This window comes from Paralichthys olivaceus, chromosome 5 (assembly GCF_024713975.1).
Source record: "Paralichthys olivaceus isolate ysfri-2021 chromosome 5, ASM2471397v2, whole genome shotgun sequence".
Taxonomy (NCBI): domain Eukaryota; kingdom Metazoa; phylum Chordata; class Actinopteri; order Pleuronectiformes; family Paralichthyidae; genus Paralichthys; species Paralichthys olivaceus.
The window spans coordinates 7,494,641-7,512,656 of record NC_091097.1 but is presented as its reverse complement, the minus strand read 5'-3'; the positions used below and the strand labels follow the sequence as shown (position 1 = coordinate 7,512,656).

The following is an 18,016-nucleotide window of genomic DNA, read 5'->3' as shown; positions in this document are numbered from 1 at the left end:
GTGAAGTGAAACAGAGGAGATATGAAAGAATGAGGGACCAGCAGCCTTGGAGGGGGGTTAAGTTCGAATAAATGGAGTGACCACAATTAATAGTAGCATACCAGCGCAAACGCTCTGTGAAGTGGCCTAGAACGCAATGAGGGACGGCAGGGGAAGCCCACTCACCACCATTCCCTCCATCTCTCCCTCGTCTCCTCTCGCCACCGCAGCCTCAGCGGCAGAGCAGGATTCTCGCTCCGCCCGGCAGGACCCCTAGCCGAGCCAGGCCAGAGGAGGGAAGTGGGAATCGGGGCGCGGTCGATTGGGCAAATAGGATGATGGTTGTTTATGGGGTTGTCCTTTAAGGCGCCAGGCTGTGTGTGCGATTATGTAATGACCCAAAGAAGGCCCTCTCACAGTCTGTGGATGCTGCCTGCCTGCCCGTCCCCAGCCGGCCCTCGAGGGGAAAAGATCAGGGCGTGTCGCCTCACATCCCCGTCACATCGGGAGCTTACTACCCAACGCCTGAGGCTGTGTGTCAGTTAATAAGCCTGACCCAGAGACGAGAGTGTCTTCAGATGCACACTTTCAGCCACCAAGTGCAGTATGTGAAATAGAAGACACTTCTTTTGGCTGGTTATGGATACAATTACAGCTCTTTCCTGCATTTTGAAATAAGCGTTTTACCTACCTGCTCAAATTTGACACATGACGTCTGAAACACACAAATCTTCCCCCGTCTCTCCGCACCTCTCAATCTCAGACGAGCAGTGGCCATCAATAATTGAAGGCCCATTTTGCTTGCCTGACAGGTAAATTTATGCGTAGCGTGAGTGTGTATCTGCATGCAATCTGGGATGAGATCTGGAAGATCCCCAGCACAGGAGGGGCGCACCAACACGGGATCATTCTTCCCATAGAAAAGTGTCAGGGCACGGACTGATTTATCCCTCCGTCTGCTGGGATAGAAAACACATGGAGAGACGGAGGCGGCTGCAGAGAAAGATCCATATTTGAGGTCAGAGAGGATAGAAAGCATCCAGCTGTGATATCCCTTTGACCCCCCACAAAACGTGCTACATGAACCTCACCTCCTCTCGTCTCAGAGAACATCTGTCCCACCTTAAGACCAGGAAGCTCTTGCTCTGCCGCTGGCGTTCAGTGAAACTACTTTGGCTTTGCTGTATGACCAACCTTGAGGAGGGGATTTAAAACCCATATGATAATTATCCATCTCAAATGGGAGATGAGTTGGAGATGAGTGAAGGTCAAGACTAGTACTTAAGAGGAGTGTCCTCTGTAAGCCTTTGGCAGGGGCTGTGTGTCTCTGAGCCGGCCAGCAGCAGAGGTTGTAGACCATGAAGAGGGAGCGGGCACACGGAGGAGACGTGTTGAGATAAAGGCTGAGTCTGCAGCTGCAGCTCTTGGCGTGGGAAGGGCTCCTGTAAGCTGCCCCCCCCCCCCCCCCCTATGACTCGGCTCTGTTTCCCCATAGGCAGGCAAGCTTTTGAAGTGGCTCTCTGATACTTGCACCCCTCAGAGTAATGGTAGCCACATGGGCCCCCAGCTCTGAGCCATCAGCAGGCGAAGCCAGCACCATATTCCTCCACGTTTTCATCCTCCTTCCCTTTCTCACTTTTACTCCATGTTCTGGACTGAAGCTCACATTTACTCTCACTGTGCATTATGCCACAGACAACACAAGACATACAGTATGATGTAGACTTACTTCTTGGCAGCTGGGTAAAATTCCTGTTGGTGTGATGAGTAAACTTCCCCTGACTGTTGCATACGCCTATTGATTCATGTGGACTGAATTCCTCGGCAGCCAGAACCGACTAAAAATACATGTCAACACATTTCTGAGAATGACGGTCGACTGTCTGGGCATGGAAGGAATTATGGCATCTCTCAGTGAATTATACTTTCAGCCTTTGTTCAGCCCTTATCTGTCACACACCCACTCGTACTTGTGTGGCTGTTACCGGTCATACTGATTTACGATCAGGATATGAGATTATTCATATGTCTGGATTTAAATTTGAGGAACAATTTTAATGATCAATTTAGGCATGAAGTATTTTTTTTTGTAAAATTGACAAAATGTCCCTGATTCAAATGTGAATATTTACGTGTCTTTTATACAAGTTAAGTAAATATACTTGGCTGCATATTTCTATTTGGAGTATTTTTTACTACTTTCAAATGTTATGTTACAAGTTAAAACAAGAAGTTATAGCTTTTGTTCAACATGGTATTCTTGTCACAGTAAGTACAGTTTGGAGGCACTTTATGATGCATTGATCATACATTCAAATTTGAAAAGCTTTTAAGAGCACATTCAAGTTTGAAATACGTATTACATTTAATTGGCATCAATCTGATATAACATTAAAATGCTGCTTTAGTATAATCCAATATTAGGCCTATATAACTGGCCTCCTGCCATTCTGCCTGCATCAAGAACTCTCCTTTTGATAATGTGGTGGAAATATTTTTTATATTGTAGCTGAAGATTTAGCATCAGCACACTTTAACTTAATTTAAACTTGGTTTATTTCACGACTACAGCCTATAGTTTAACCATTTGGCAATGATGTAGGTTATTTTTACTTTCATTATGTGTCAAATGTTTTTTATACAATCCATGATGGCATCAGCCAGCCTCCACAGAACCCATGTCTTTGGCACAGCCAGAGGGAGCCCGCAAGCTGTGGGTTCGCAGGGCGGAGCGCATGGATTTACCCAACGCACCCTCCTCTAATTTGTCTCCCTTCAATACCCCCCCCCCCCCCCACACTGTCAAGATGACCACAATGCAAATGCACCATTTCCGGTAAAGATGTTCACTATAAAAGCTTCGACTAAAAACTACAGTTAAATGTATAATTCCCCTTTTAAATTGGAATAAATAAATGAAGTGTAAACTGTGTCAGTGTGACATTTATGCCAAAGTTGCTTGATATCTCTTCAAGTTTAAAATACTAAAAGCTGAGAACTGAGCTCTCCCTGGTATATGTAGACGCTGACTTTTGAGGGGATTTTACGCATGAATCCCATCGTGATTAATCTCACTAAACTCCGCCGCGTCTTTTGTTGCAGCTCAGACAACAGCTTGTTCGTGAACTTACTCTGAAGGCGGCGTCTCCGGACTTCCCGTGTCTCCCCTCCTCTCTCCCCCCTCCTCTCCGTGTGTTTTGACGGTGCTGCAGTGCGTTTCCAGGCAGGCCGCGCACAGACGGATTTAGTTATGTACGACTGATGCGGTCTGGCGGAAGAAGAAGAGGAGGAGGAGGAGGAGAGGGAGGGGAGGGGAGACCAGTGAACGGCCCGAAACAACGGGAACAGAGTGGGGGGTTTTAAGGAGGAAGGAAGCCGGAGAAGAGTTGAACATATAAAGTTTTGCGCACAGTTACGCACACACGGCTCCTTGTCCGCCTCCGTAGCCGCTTTTACGCAGCGACAGATCTGCCTCTCTCCTTGTTGCAGCCGAACAGTTTGTGCTGTCCAATGAATGGAGTTGCTTTTTGCCTTGTTGGAATACCACCCTACTCTGAGAACCACGTAAGTAAACGCAGGGCTGACACCGTTAATGTGATACCTGTGCGTTACATTGTGTTTGGAGAGTGTGGAGCGCGGCGCTGCTGGTGAGGGTTGGCCAGAGAGCGTGATTTCCTAAGAGGATTAACACTAGTTTACACAGCCACCGTGTACACACACACTCAGTGACATACAGTACAGAAACACAAGTGTTTGATCAGTGTTGTTTCTGCAGCCTTTGCTCACCATTGTGGTCGACAAGTGGTGCGCAGCCGAATGAATTCAGCCACTGCTCCAGAAAAACAACTGATCCAGAGGCATATTTAACGCCCGGGTTGCCTCAGGCTTTTGTCCGCCTCTCGCTGCACCAGGAGTCGGGCAGGCTCGTCAGTCCAGACCGGACGTCCCAAACAGGGATGATGCTTGGAGATGTGTCCATCATTTCACCACAGGCGTTGATTATTAACTGTAAACCCACTTTAGTTGTTGGTTTAACCATAGATAATGTGCTTATACTTCATATAAACAGTGACACATCTATGAAAATGTGATTTCATTTAATTAACGTATATTTTTGTACCATTCAACCACCTCAGAAAGATGATTCACTTCTTTTTTGCTTTTCTTTTTACCACATAAATCTTTTAAACACACATTTTCACCTATGAGCAGTTGGATGATTTGGTGGGTTTCTCCTCGTTTGCCTCTACTGACAAATCAAACAGCAAAATGTGAGTGTGAAAGATCTGTTCAGTCAATTTTGCTTTGCTCAAAGTGTCATGGAATTAGATATAGGTAGAATTCCTCCTGCACTGACTCCAGGAATGTGTGTCGAATCACTGATGTGTCATAGTGAAGTCATGAGGTAAAGATCTGTCAGTCTGGGTGGTGGTCTGCTGTGTGTGTGTCTGATTTAATCTCTTGGTTCCTTGGTGCTTAATATCTGTCTGTGATGTGGTTGGGTCAGGAAAATGCTGAGATTGCTTTTATTTGCTTCAGTCCTGGCTTTATGAATGTGGAGTAATGAGTGTGTGTTTGTTTTTGCTACCTCTCTTGGACTTTTTCCAGTATAAAGATGTCATTTCTTAGGTCCTGGTTAAGTGTTAGGCCTGAAATTAAGTTTAGCGATCTTTCACAGTCTTGGTGTAATTAGGATTTTATCAAATCTTTCAACCACAAATTTTCTCCGTGTTCTTTCCTTTTTTTGGAGAATCTCTTCCTGTCTGTTGTGTTTTTCCACCTCCAGTAAAGCATAACGCTTCCTCCTCTGTGGTTACTCTTAAATCGAGCCTCTCGGTTTGCATGTTGCTGCAAACGTTTCTTCAAACGTGTTCAACTCACTTTAATCTTTTACATTTTACGGTTTTTACTTAAACAGTTGCTGTAAAACATTAAGCGCGAAGCATGTTTAGCCACAAAACTGTCATTTGAATCAACAGGAACTCATTAACCTCAAACATTAGGAGAGTCACGTTTGACTCTTAGTGTATGTCTCTTTTTACAGAGGCCTCGGTGCTGACCTCAACTTGTCTAATTCCAGCCCCTGACCTGTTTCATTCCTTTGCCTTTGACCCTGCATTTCTCTGTCAGTGCCCAGCCCATCTCACTCGCCCAGCAGAGAGGTATTCACCACGGACATACTCAGAAATAACCTGCACACATTTTCTTATCATCTCTTCCCTGAGTCTCATGATTGAACACTGATCTGTTTACTGGCAGCGATAAAGACCGGCAGTGAAACCCAAAACTCCACCAGAATCTGATTAAACTCTTAATTTGTCAAAATGAGGCTCAAAGTAAATCAGCCTTTGTTTGCTCGTCCTGCGCCGGAACACAAAGAGGAGCGGCTGAAAGTGTCTGTGTGATGGTAGGAGTCATGATGATGTCCTGTGGGACTGGGTTGATGTTGTTAGCAGGTTTCGCTCTAATGCAGCGGCGCAGGGTTTGTGGGTGAGATCAATGGGGCAGTGGAAGGCAGGGCGGGGCCAGCGGGCAGGATGATGTTCTAATGCTGTAACCGAGCCACGTGATGTCAGAGAATATTGATGATGTGAAACACGAGAGCGCTTTTATGAAAATCTTGAGGCGAGCCAGTCGATGCTGAAGCTCATGTGTGATACACTGCAGATGCAACGCAGCGTTTTTCCCTGCTGTCTCCAGATGTGACTTTAATGCTGCTGCTGAGAGTTTTCTTTTCTTGCTGATCTTTGATCCTTTCCGCCCCCCGATAAGAGAGCTGCCGTTACAACGATAACAGCTTCTCCAGGATCATTTATAACAGAGACTTCAGATCGAGGTGTGGTCTCACCCACAAAATATCTGATGCTGATCCAGCTGATCACAGGACAGTCACCTCAAACCACAGAGGCCGATCTAGTCAGCGGGTCCAGGATCAGTCCCTGGTCCGGGCCACGTTAACTGAGAGCAGCTGTATGATGCTGCAGAGGAAAGCACTTCTCTGATCACAAGCAGATGGCTTCACCCTCCAGTTCCACGTACCACAGTCAATAATGCAACGCTGGAAATTTAAGGTATTTTTTAAAATGTTAACAGGCCCATCCATCTTCTTACAGTTTGTCCTAGTTTCATATTCCACCCTAATGGTTCCCGACCTGAGGGTCAGATCTTGGGCGAGATTTTAGGAATAGCAGATTTATCTGCATAACAATAAAGCTTGAATCATTTAAGACTTTAATCTTTCACTACCCTGGAAAATGGGGGCGGATCTAGGACATCTTAACATTGTGAGATTGGGTGTTTTTCAATATTATCACTGTTCAAAAAGTGAATAATTCACAGATCTTGATGGAAAATAAATGAGGCACATTTATGGAAATTATAAGTGTGTGCAATTTGGTGCAGCTTGATTGAATTTAAAGGGATTGTTGGGCTTTTGTGGTGTTAAAGTTCTCTGAGTTCTATTTTATTCATGTTTTCACATTGAAATTGCCAAATACCCCAAACCTGATATTTCCACACACTGTCTCTACACTGTCTGCATCAGTCCGTTAACACCACGAAAACGTCCTTCACACCTTCACACCTCGGCCCTCTCTCCGCCTCGACACCGTCACCTCTGCCGAATTCCTCAGCTCTGGGCCTGGAGAGGACAGCTGCACCGCCACTCACACATCACATCCACAATCATTAACCTGGAGTGGTTGTGTGTTGACACACTTTAATTACTCTCACACAAAAACACACAGACACACACACAGTCAAGCACAGGTGTTCCAAAAATATATGCTATCCCACGTGTTTACAACACACTCATAATGGACGCAGGTGTGTGAAACATGGACACACACACGCACACACACACGCACACACACACGCACACGCACACACACACACACACACACACACACACACACACACACACACACACACACACTGTATTCAGATGCCTTCTGGTCTGAAGTGCGTTTTTATTTTGGCCTTCTCCTCTCATGCCTTCGTGAGGAAGTCCTTGATGTTGAACAGATATGGTGCAGCCTGTATGTAGGTGGGCGAAGGACATCAGTCATCATTGACCTTGTTTACTGTGGTGAGAGGGGAGTGGCTGCTGTGGTGCAGCTCTGCAAAGCAACCGTGTTTCTGTTGCTAATGGATCTTTATTGATCTTCCTGTCTCTGCTAGTATTTTCACAAAAGTTCAGTGGCTTTAAACAAATCTTAGTTGTGCAGCAGGTTTCTGCAATCAGACCAGTGTGATCCAATCAAGTTCTGTGTTTTTTTGGGGATCAAATATGTTGATATACTTTGTCAAAGTGAAACATTCATTGTCTGGTCGTATAAGTAATGTTGCGCTGAAAAACAAAAGCATTCAAAAAGGCTTTAGGAGCTTTAGTGCACAAAAATGACAATCACATCTTATCTTCGGGTATCTGCTGATACCAAGAACTGATCTGATGCCTCTGTTTTGTTTTATTCAGCTTCTAAAATCCGTTGACCTCATGGAAATAATCAGGCAGAGATCAGTGGGACGCTAAATATTGAGCATGAGCGCTGATACTGATCCCGGAAATCAGATCAAAGCAGGGAGGTGAAGAATATTGATAAAATATCATTATACAAAGGCCAGATCTGCACTTTTCCATTAAGTAGTAGATTAAAAGTGAATATTTGAATGCTAAATAAATGTTCTACGTGACCTACGTCCGAAGCAGCTCTTGATTTGGTGTTGATTTTTCCCCTGAGCTCTCATTTGCCCTAATTTCTCAGTTTTTCACCATCTTAGGCTCATGTTAAGTCTAGATTCTGCCCAGAAAGATGCCGTACCTGTTCATCTTCTCCTCCTGCAGAGAGTCGCTCATCCTCTCGTGTCCCAGCTGTCGTGTCTGACTCCCAGGTGTTCCGAGCGCCTCTGAGAGACAGATGAGAGCTAATTAGATTCAGTCTGCTGCTGGGCTGGCCTGTGCCTCTTTGTGTTCCAGCCTGTAGAGATCCTGTGCTGATATGTGTGTTTCCACAGTGTGTTTTCTTTTGTGCTTAGAAATATGAGGCTGTCATACCACACTGTACATGAGGGGCTTCATGTTGATGTGATGCTCGCCACATAGGAGGAAAGGAGGAATGGAGAACAGGTCATATCTTGTTCTGAAATGCAGACTTGACTTGGTATCTGTCTGCTGTATCGGCCTGAGGGCAGCCAGGCTGGGTTTGAATCAGGTTAAAGGTTCAGGGGTCAGGGGCCCCCCTAGTCACACACTTGGCCCCCAGTAAAGAGGCTAAAGAGGCAGGAGGGGAACCCCTGTTAGTGTGTGCAGCAGGGGCCACAGGGGTTAAGCAGGGGCCGACATTTGACTGATCTCCATTCAGACGACCGGGTTCTCATTTCGTTCTTTCTCACGTTCTGATATCGACCGTGCACATTTTTGCATCGCGTTCTCCTCATGTTTACATTTTTTTGCAAAGAGCATTTCAGATAAGAGCAAGTGTGTGTTAGCAGAAAGCTGAAAGGCGCTCGGTGTCCCGCTCCACTCCGCTGTGCAGGCCTTTTAAGAACAGCGGGGATTGCGCTGGAATGTGCGATAGACAGTGAAGGAGGAGGGCGAGTGAGGAGGAGGAGGGCGAGTGAGGAGGAGGAGGGCAGGAGGTGGTAAAATAGAGATGAATCCCGATGATTCATGGGGGGAGAATGATGGCAGGGTGACAGTGGAAACACAATGAGGAGGTGACAGTGGAAACACAATGAGGAGGTGAAAAGTGAAGACGGGCTCCATGAAAGTTCTCCCTTCATCGCCTGCTGAAAAGATCTCGTTAACTTCAAGCACAGAGCTTGATTAGCTGCTGCTATCTTCTTATTTACTTGTTTTTTGGTTTGATACATTCAACATTATTAAAGCCCTCGGTAGCAGCAGTGGCTGGGACTCATCAAAATAAGAAACGTCACTCGTGCCAACAGCAATGACAACTGATTCTCAGCTTCGGGGCTCTGCGTAGAGGTGAGCTGCACCACACTTTGAATAATCAGGTGAGCAGCTCTTTGTGCAGCAGCAGTGGTGCAGCTTCAGGGTTCTGTTACAGCAGCAGTTCTTCACTTCAACTCCTGCAGGTTACTTTTACAGTGTCAGAAAGAAAACTACAACCAGCATCACCACAAGCCAAACAATCAGCCCATTCCAAACAGGCAGGTTTATAACGGACACTGCACAAGTTCTTATGAATAATAAAAAGTTTAAGTATGTGGAAGAATCACAGCACATTCTGGTTTTTGTACCGGGGCCATTAAGTCTATTAATTAGAAGAAGAAGAAGAGGAGCTCTTACAGCAGCAGTGTGTGATGCTCTCTGTGCGTAGCTTTCAGATCGGAGAGGCTCCTCTGGGCGTGTTTATACTGTACGTGGCAGTCGGCCAGCAAACACCCATCAACTCTCCGGTTGAGAGTCGCTGAACTGTGAATTGCAGGTCTGATGCAGTGAATTACTGTTGTTTCATTGGGGTTAGTGAAGCTGAGTCACTCACCTCGAGCTCCGCTTCCTAAACAACCCCATGCTGCAGTGGTAACACAAATACACACACACTGGTAGACAACCATCAGTGCTCCTGATTGCGGAGGGGGGGTGGTGGTTGTTTTGACCGTCCGGCAAAATCACGGGACAGAGATTATCGTGAAGCCAATGAGGAGCTGTGGATGCTGGGAAGAGATAGAACGAGCGCTGTGGTTTTTCCTGATGCCTGCTGGTCCGGCACAACAACGCTTCTGTTTACATGTTCTGATGTTCACCAAGATACTCTGATAGAATAATGCTGCTCATACCAACGGATCTAAAATGTCAACTATCACGTGGCCGTGTGCTAAATGGAATCCACATGAAATTAACCTGTCTATCTCTACATAACAGTTAGAAAGAGGAAAAGACCCTAGGCCTCTTTGAAGATTATAAAAAAACATCTTCTGCTGCTCTAATAAATTTAGGTTTTATGTGGATTAAGTGGAATAATAATCTTTTTGCTGTTCACAGTGAAGCTCTGTCTTCTTGTCGTCCGTCCTATTTCCTAGATTTGATGTTTTCCCAGGTGCGTTTTTGTGGTGGCGGCGTAATAGTTCTTATTCCTTGTTTGAATGAATAAATGAAACGCTATATTGACTGTTACACCAGAGACTAGAGTTTACATCCTCAGTTCTGTCTCTGATTAGTTTTAGGCATCACAAACTCTTCGGTTAAGATTAAGGAAAATTTGTTTGTTTATGTCTGAAGTTCTGTATTAAACAAGATGTTTCTCTAACGCTGAAGTGAACCATTAACAGTTTAATGATCTTGTAGTGGATATTACATTGGATTTTATTCTGCAGGATCTGATATTTTGGAGTGATGGGACATGCCCCAAAGAAGAAACCATCAAATTTTGGTTCAGATTCGGACAGGGGAAATGATCCAGGATTTTTCAATATGGAGAATGATTTCATGGATCTTGTTGAAGAAAATCAAGCTTAGGGAACTGTTATTTGTGAGTATGTGTTTGTTTGTTGCAGATCCAAATAAAAATCCAGGTCAAGTGAATTGAAATGTGGTTTCCTGAGCAGACTTTTTGTGGAGGTTGGACTCTACTGAGTGCCATTCTAGCTAACTTCAGGATTTTCTTGGTGGAAAGTTGAAAAGTTACAGCTTATCACTAATATCACCTTCTGCTAATACAGTAACTGCATCACACTGAGCTGTGTTCGTCACTAACCCTCTCTCCGTTTCTTCCTCCTTTTTTCTCTTTCCTCTTTGCCTCTCCGTCCTTGTTGATGGGATAATGTTCTTTCTCTAACCTGGTTCGACCCCGTCCAAATTCCAGCGTTGTTTTTCTGTTTTCTCGTAACTTTGAGTCTGTTAGCTTTGATCTGCTCTTCACTGCCTTCTTTGGTCATCTCCTTTCACCGTCCTCATGTTTTCAACCCACTTTCATTTGTCAAGCCTCATCGGCCTTTTAAATTTTGATTTCAGGTATGCTTTCAACAAAAAAACCCTTCTGGTTCTTAACGCAGCAGGTTCTCTTGTGCCCTAAAAGGTTTGTTTCGGTTCAATTCTTGTGTGTCCACTTCTCCTCCTCCGCTCGCTCAGTTTACAGAATGAAAACTAGCAGGACAGTATGTTTCTATTAGCATTCCTCTTTGCTCGAAGCAGTGCCAGTGTGTCTTTCATCTCAGAAACAGACTGAGACCATATGCCTGTGTGTGTGTGTGTGACTGCCATGTCAACAGTCACAGTCTTAGCTGTCATCCCACTGGGCTAAAACAGGGAGACGAGCGGGTCCCATCGTCCCTTAAGGCCGCATGGTTGACATTTTTCTTTTTTCTGCGGTGAAACAAGTCATGAAACCATAGAGGGCAGCTCGTTTCTGTGTGGTGAGCAATTTCAGACTCCGAGCTGCTGCCAGCCTGCCGTCAAAAGTTCGCTAATACAGAGTGACAGAGGCTGGAGAGCCAGTCGCAGCATCAGCTTGGCATATGGATCTAAACATTGCATTAAATATACAGAGAGCAGGGGCCTCTGGGATCAGAGACACCAGCGAGCACAGACAACAGCAGCATCTCTCTCCTCCAGAGAGTTCCTCCTCGGCTGGGTTGGACAGTCTGTCAACAGGAAGGAGCAGGCAGATGAAATGATAGCGCAGGCCGATCCTCCTGTATTCAAAACAGGTCGGCCGGTATCTGTGGACCATCTCTGTTCCATTGGGAACTGTTGAAGGGAGGAGGAGGAGGAGGAGGAGGAAGAGGAGGAGGGAGGGAAAAGGCCAGAAACTGTTTAGATTTGATCTCTGTCCTATTGCAGTGTGAGAAAATGCAGCTCATGTTAAGTTGGCATTTACATCACATGCGATCGGGTTAGCTTCACCTGCGGCTTCTTAGTTGACTCGATTGGAGAAAATTAAGATTTTACAGAAAAGGAGATTTGATTTGTCAGCCTTAAAATTCATGCAGTAATTGATTATGTTGTGTGAATATCTTTTTAAAGGAGGTCAGAGGGAATCTGCCAGAGGGTCACGAGGACTGATATTTGGGAAAAATATGTTGCAGTTTGAACTTTTCAAAGTCAGGAATTTGCCCAACTTCGGAAAAAGCAGCATTTACCAGGAATTCTCAAATATTTCAGACACAATCCACGGATTCCCAGCTGTTTACATTATGTCTGTGAGAGTGTTTTTGATGAAATTAAACTACTCCCTGCTGCTCTGAGAGCTCCATAAACGGCTGCTCTGCACCCAGAGACTCCCCTTTGAGAATCGCTGGACTGTGCGATCCTGTGCGAGCAGAGCGTTGCTGGACGTCCTTGGCGTGGTGTGAGTGGTGGTGCATGGCAGGAATGTAAAAACCAGATGACCTCAAATGGAAACTCCAGGGCTGTTTGAGGCGGGCAGGCCATCTCGCTTGCTCTAATAAACACTCAAGGCTCCTTCTCTCTGCAGCCCTGCTCTCTCTGTTTTTTTTTTTCCCCCTAACTGGCTCAGCATCGCCTGCAACACGCCCCAAACGTTGGACGGCTGCCTGGGTCCCTGGGAGTACGGGCTGAGATGCGCGCGTCAGTGAAGGAGAACAACAACGTCATCTTCTAGTCTCCGAACTTATAATTTTCTTGGTTAATTACACAGAGGCAGAGATGAGCTAAAAATACACATCTGGCCTTGCGGAGGGGGAGGGAAGTATAACCAAAAAGAGGGGGGCTCCGACCATGGCCGTGCTTGGTCCAGACGCAGACAAAAGGGGGGAGGTGGAGAGAGAGTTTAGAGGCCTGCTGGAGCCCTGTGGTTTTTCTGCTTCTGAGGCCTGCTCCTGAAAACAACCAGGAGAGAAAGAGAAGAAAAGAGCAAGAGGCATAAAAAAAGTGGGGGTGGGCTCTTATTGCAGCGGAGCTCAGACATGACGCTCTGATTGCTCCCAGCGGTTGTGGTCAGTACAGAGAAGGGGGAGGGTGTGTGTGTTTGGGGGGTACAGTGCGAGGAGAGAAGAGTTAGCTCTTTGCCAGATGTCGTCATTGGCCCAGAGGGTATATATGGTGCACACACACACACACACACACACACACACACACACACACACACACACACACACACACACACACACACACACACACATCAGGAGACGGATTTATCGAGTCAAGAGAAAGTACAGCTGGGAGCTTACCTGACAGAACACAGTTGCCACAGCCTCCATGTCATGGTGACAATCAAACGGTGAGATGATGTGAGAGAACAGGGATAAAAACACTGAGAAGATATGGCACCTTCAACTGGAACAGATTTGTCTCTCCCTAAAAGTGAAGCCAAAGCATTTGGATCGCCCCCTGGTGGCTTGCTTCATTATATTTCATAAATCTCACTTCCCTCATTTTAGTACATGAGCAATGGACTGAATTAAAAAATAAAAATTCATTCCAGTTGTAGAAATCAAACATGTATATAAATAATCGGGAAGCTGCCAACTGGTTTTCAGCGTGAGATAGAGTTTGGGCCTGGAGCTACCCGCTCAGAAAAAATCAGCTGTGAAAACCAATTTCCAACCTATATTGATTTTAAATGGCTCTGCCCTCAAACCTGTCTCCCTGCAGGGTTTTTTTTTTCTCCTGCTCCTTTCACCTTGTTGGTTCTCATGGCAACTGTCCTACGGAGGTGAGGGCTGACAGGATGATGATGATGATGATGATGAAGACAAGTGTCAAAATGAAGACTGACAACCTGGAGAAAGTCTGCAGTTGTAGATGTTGATTGTTGAGGATCAGTTCACTCAAGAATGCATTTCTTGTTAACCCCTTGCGAAAATATAACAATGGAATATATAGCTGTAATCTAGTTTCACATTATTTAACATGGAGTAGTATCAGTGCATAGCGGCCTGTGGTTTGTGCTCGACTTATAAATTAGCTAATATATGTGCATTGGCAGGGCGGGCGCAAACAAACTGAAGCCAGGCTCAACAAATACAACACAACACACAATGTGCCAATCCCGTAGCCTTCATCGAGCTGCTGAGCAATGCTAAGCCTGCCGCAAAAATGTAGCATCATTGCGTCTAAGTGACTGTGGCGACTTTCATGCCGTTTGCATTTTTCAGAGAGATGTTTTAGGTCTCGCACCCACGTCGTTTTCCACAGTACCTCCGCGCCGACAGTTTGAAACAGCAAACAGGGGAAGCAATAAAATACTTTACTTACACCACATCCAGTTAACCACCTCTGTTTTTCATAACAAGAGCGGAAGATGCCCCGGGTGTGAGCTCGTCCTCATCACTTGCTGAATCTGTAGATCGGGTCGGTCCGGACCAAGCTCCCTCTTTGGGAAAGGGTGTTTTTGTAAAGAAATGACCAGATTTGCTGCAGTTCCACTTGAAGTCTCCGTATCTTTGACAGGCAGCCAGAAGTAACTAATTGACGGCGGATGTCCAATCACATTGGATTAAATCAATACCTGTTCGCTGTACATAAAAGTGGGAGTGTCTGGGGCACAGAGAGCTGCGTCCTGTGGAAAATCTGCAACAACAAATTAAAGAGCAGCCTCAGGTCCCGTGTTTGCCATAAGTTTAAGGACCCTTATTCACATCCATTTGGCCAGCGCACCGCACCAGGAAGTTTATGTATTTAGACAGAAATTAACCAAATACTATTTTAAAAACAATTTCTATTGAATTATTCCAGGTGCATTGTACGAGTAAACTATTATTATCTAATAAAATTACGTTAAACATGCGTATATAGGTTTTTTTGTCTCCGAATGTTGGAGGGGTCGGCACCCCAGCGGCCCGTGTTAACAAGCCGCCAATGAATGGAACCCACTTTACATCGTGATTGGCCACCAAACTTTTCTCTCTACCTCTATTTCATTCACCGTGTGTTTGAAAACATGTGCCATCATCCCCATGTTTGAACGATTATCACGTCTCCTCCCTCTCTACGATGCCTTCCTTTTTTTCTTTCTTATTTTGTACCCCACCTTCGAGTGTGGCCACCGAATAATTTGAGCTTCTGAAGTGGTCCAACAAGTCGTGCAAAATGTTCTCGATTTAGCAGAAAACTCGACCTCAGTATCGACCTCAAAAATCCAGTATTTGGTGGTGCTCGAGTTTGGGTGTTGATCTGTTCGTGTTTGGAGATGTTTTCTTCTGCTCCTCACGGGTTCTTGTGCTGTAAACACTGAATTTTGGGACAACCTTAAAAACAAAAACAAACCGAGGAATAACTTTGATTACAGCAAGGGCTTGTGTTGTTTTCATAAAGACAGAAGCTTCGGAGGCAGATATTTCATAGACCCAAAACCAACAATAGTTGCAACTGCAAGATTCAGCTTTCTCTGCATTTTTGTGACCTGAACATTGGAGAAGTATCTCCCTGCTAATGAGGTTGAATTGGAGCAGCATCTCCCCACTTAGTGTCCTGGGAAACTAGGTTTAGCCGTGGTTTTCTCTTTCTTCCCCCCCCCTCTCTCTCTCTCAAACACACACACTTGCTTACAGTTTAGATCACGTGTGTCACGGACGATAAAATGTTGCTGAGCTTTATAAAACAGGGTCAAATGTCTCGTATGCAACAGATCCAATTCCAACAAACACACACGTACACACACACACACACACACACACACGCGCACACACACATGCACACACACTAACACGAGTCTAATTAATAATTCATTAACATACCAAGACTCCCCTGAATGTGGAGCCGCATGCATGGCAGCGTATGTGTGCTAATGTGTTCTCGGTCATGCACTCGAGTTCGTCGGCATCAGTTTGTTGCACTAAATTCACAGAGTCGAAGAATCCCAGTCACAGACGACAGAGAAGGGGAGAGGAGATGTCTCACGTAGCTCAAATGTTTAAAAAAAACCCTCTTCCTCCTTTTCCTCCTCTCTCTTCACCATCTGCCGTCTCCAACTTCTTTCCTTTTGTTTCTGCTTTAAATCACTCGCTGCCCTCATTCTTTATTCTCACCAAGTTGACCCCCCCGTCCCTGGTGTTCACTTTCCAACATCTGTGAACCCCCCTCACCTCTATCTATCTTTTTTTTTGCCTCCGTAGATGCCTTGCTGTCTGGAGGGCTGACTCATGTATCCCACGTTCCCCTTGGGGCACATGTAACGTGATGGACACATTCAGAATCCCCAGTCGGCCAATAACGTTTTTCGTGTAAAATTTCCTAAACGACGTGCTGTTGTGTCTCTTTGTGTGGTTATTTATAGATGATATAGATTTCATCACTACTTTTATCATGAATTGACATCTTTGGATTTCCTTTGAAGAGCAAAGTCCATTTAGTAGCTTGTTCTGGAGCTTTTGATAATATTATGTGATCATCAGTTGTGGAATTAGCTCTATTTTTGCAGATTTCTAATCATGACTAATAAACAAACAAATAAGAAAGTGCCCAATTCTCACATTTGAAAAGCCAGAACACACACACACGTCATTTCTTTCCTGTGTAGATGGCTGACGGGCTGGAGGGCTGACTCAAGTATCCCACATTCCCTTGTGGCACATGATGGACATGTTCAGAATCTCAACAATGGGCTGCTGTGTTTCTTGGCTGCAGATTGTTTGATTCAACCTGCAGCGGATACTTAATGTGATTGTTTAGATGGAAATATGGAAATCATCTCTTCATCTGCCTGTTATTATTTAAATGACATTACATAATTATGAATTTTCCTCATCAGATCTCATATAACAAGGTTAGTTTGCCCAGTTTCCATGGAAGATTAAATAAAGCACCATCTTACATTTGAAAAGCTAGAACCACCTTTTTCCTGATAACTAAGATGAAGTTTATTATCAATATTCTAATCTATTATCTTTGATTTCAGCATGTGTGTACACCTTCATTGAGCTGAAACAGATCATTGAAAATTGTCCAAAGCACCAAAAGTTTCAGCTTCTCATATCTGGTTAAAGTAAACTTTTATGTTAACTTAAAAACTTTACGTTAAATTAAATGTAACATCTTTGATTTGACACTGTCGATCACGCAAAACAATATTTTGGGAGATTCCCCTTTCTTTGTAGAGAAATTGAGAGACACTGTTGTTTACAGACCAAACAATCGCTTGATTGAGAAGATATCTTCATCTGAATTGATTATGAAAATATCCAGTGGCTGCAGCTGTAGGCTGATTTTCTTTAAAGCTGTGTAGTATAGAAGTCAGTGTCTTGGGTTTGTGAAGCGGGTGACGTCAAGGTGGGTGAAAAAGTGAATGTATGTTTCCAATTGTTTGGGTCCAGCTAAGTGTTTCCATGCTGAGACGGCTCACATGTTCTGACCTCATGTGGTTGCAATGTAACACTCACACACATGTTCGCAGGCACATGTAAAGAATGCATGCATAATGCGTTAACTTTCCTCTGGAGGAACACATGGTCAGATGGGCTGCTTGAACTGCGTTAATCCTCTGATCTGCAGGAGAGAGCCGTGCATTGTTGTTGTTGTTATTGCTGTGTCAGTCTTGGCCAGTCAGTCGTGGAGGGGAGGGGGGGTGGAGGTGGAGGGAGGGAGCGAGCGACGGGGTTAGGGACCACCCAGCTCCCCTCAGCTGTGGGCTGATGGGATGGCCTGCCCCTCGCACATTTCCCTCCTCCTGCACCTGCTTTGGTCTCTGGACTTCTCGAAGCTGTTTCCACCTCAAAGCCCACGACAGGTGTGACCTTCCTGATCCCCAACCCTGACTCTGATGTTTTCCATTAGTACCTGACGCAAGAGAGCAGATAACAGCCTACAGGTCGTCGTTGTTCACTCGCTCACCCTGCACACACACACACGTCCCAATGCCAGCCACTGCATTAAACACTCCTCAGTTATTCCGTATGCGGCTGCACCCAGAGTCCCCACCCTTTGCTCTGTGTCCCAGTGCCCTCTGAGCTTTACCCCTACCCATCTGCCAGCACACTCTTGAGTTGTAGCTGCCCTCTAGTGGTTGCTGACTCCTCACTACACCATTAAAACAGTCAAACAGGCCTATAGGTTCTGTGGCAGGGCGGGGGGGGATTTACTGGAGATTAAAGTTAAAATTAACCTGCTTATAACAGC

The 18,016-nt window shown here is 45.2% G+C and overlaps 1 protein-coding gene across 4 annotated transcripts in view; it reads left to right on the top strand.

The window, feature by feature from the left end:
* Positions 1 to 18,016, top strand: part of arhgap23a (Rho GTPase activating protein 23a) — a 68,881-nt gene that overhangs the window by 10,466 nt on the left and 40,399 nt on the right. For 2 of the 4 annotated variants that reach the window (XM_069525289.1, XM_020094239.2), the window contains exon 1: positions 3,343 to 3,543. The exons of the other annotated variants lie outside the window; for them this stretch is intronic. In XM_069525289.1, coding sequence (XP_069381390.1) covers positions 3,490 to 3,543 — 54 coding nt within the window. In that variant the 5' untranslated portion in view covers positions 3,343 to 3,489. Of the gene's footprint in view, positions 1 to 3,342; positions 3,544 to 18,016 lie in introns of those variants that run through there. 4 annotated transcript variants of the gene reach the window in all.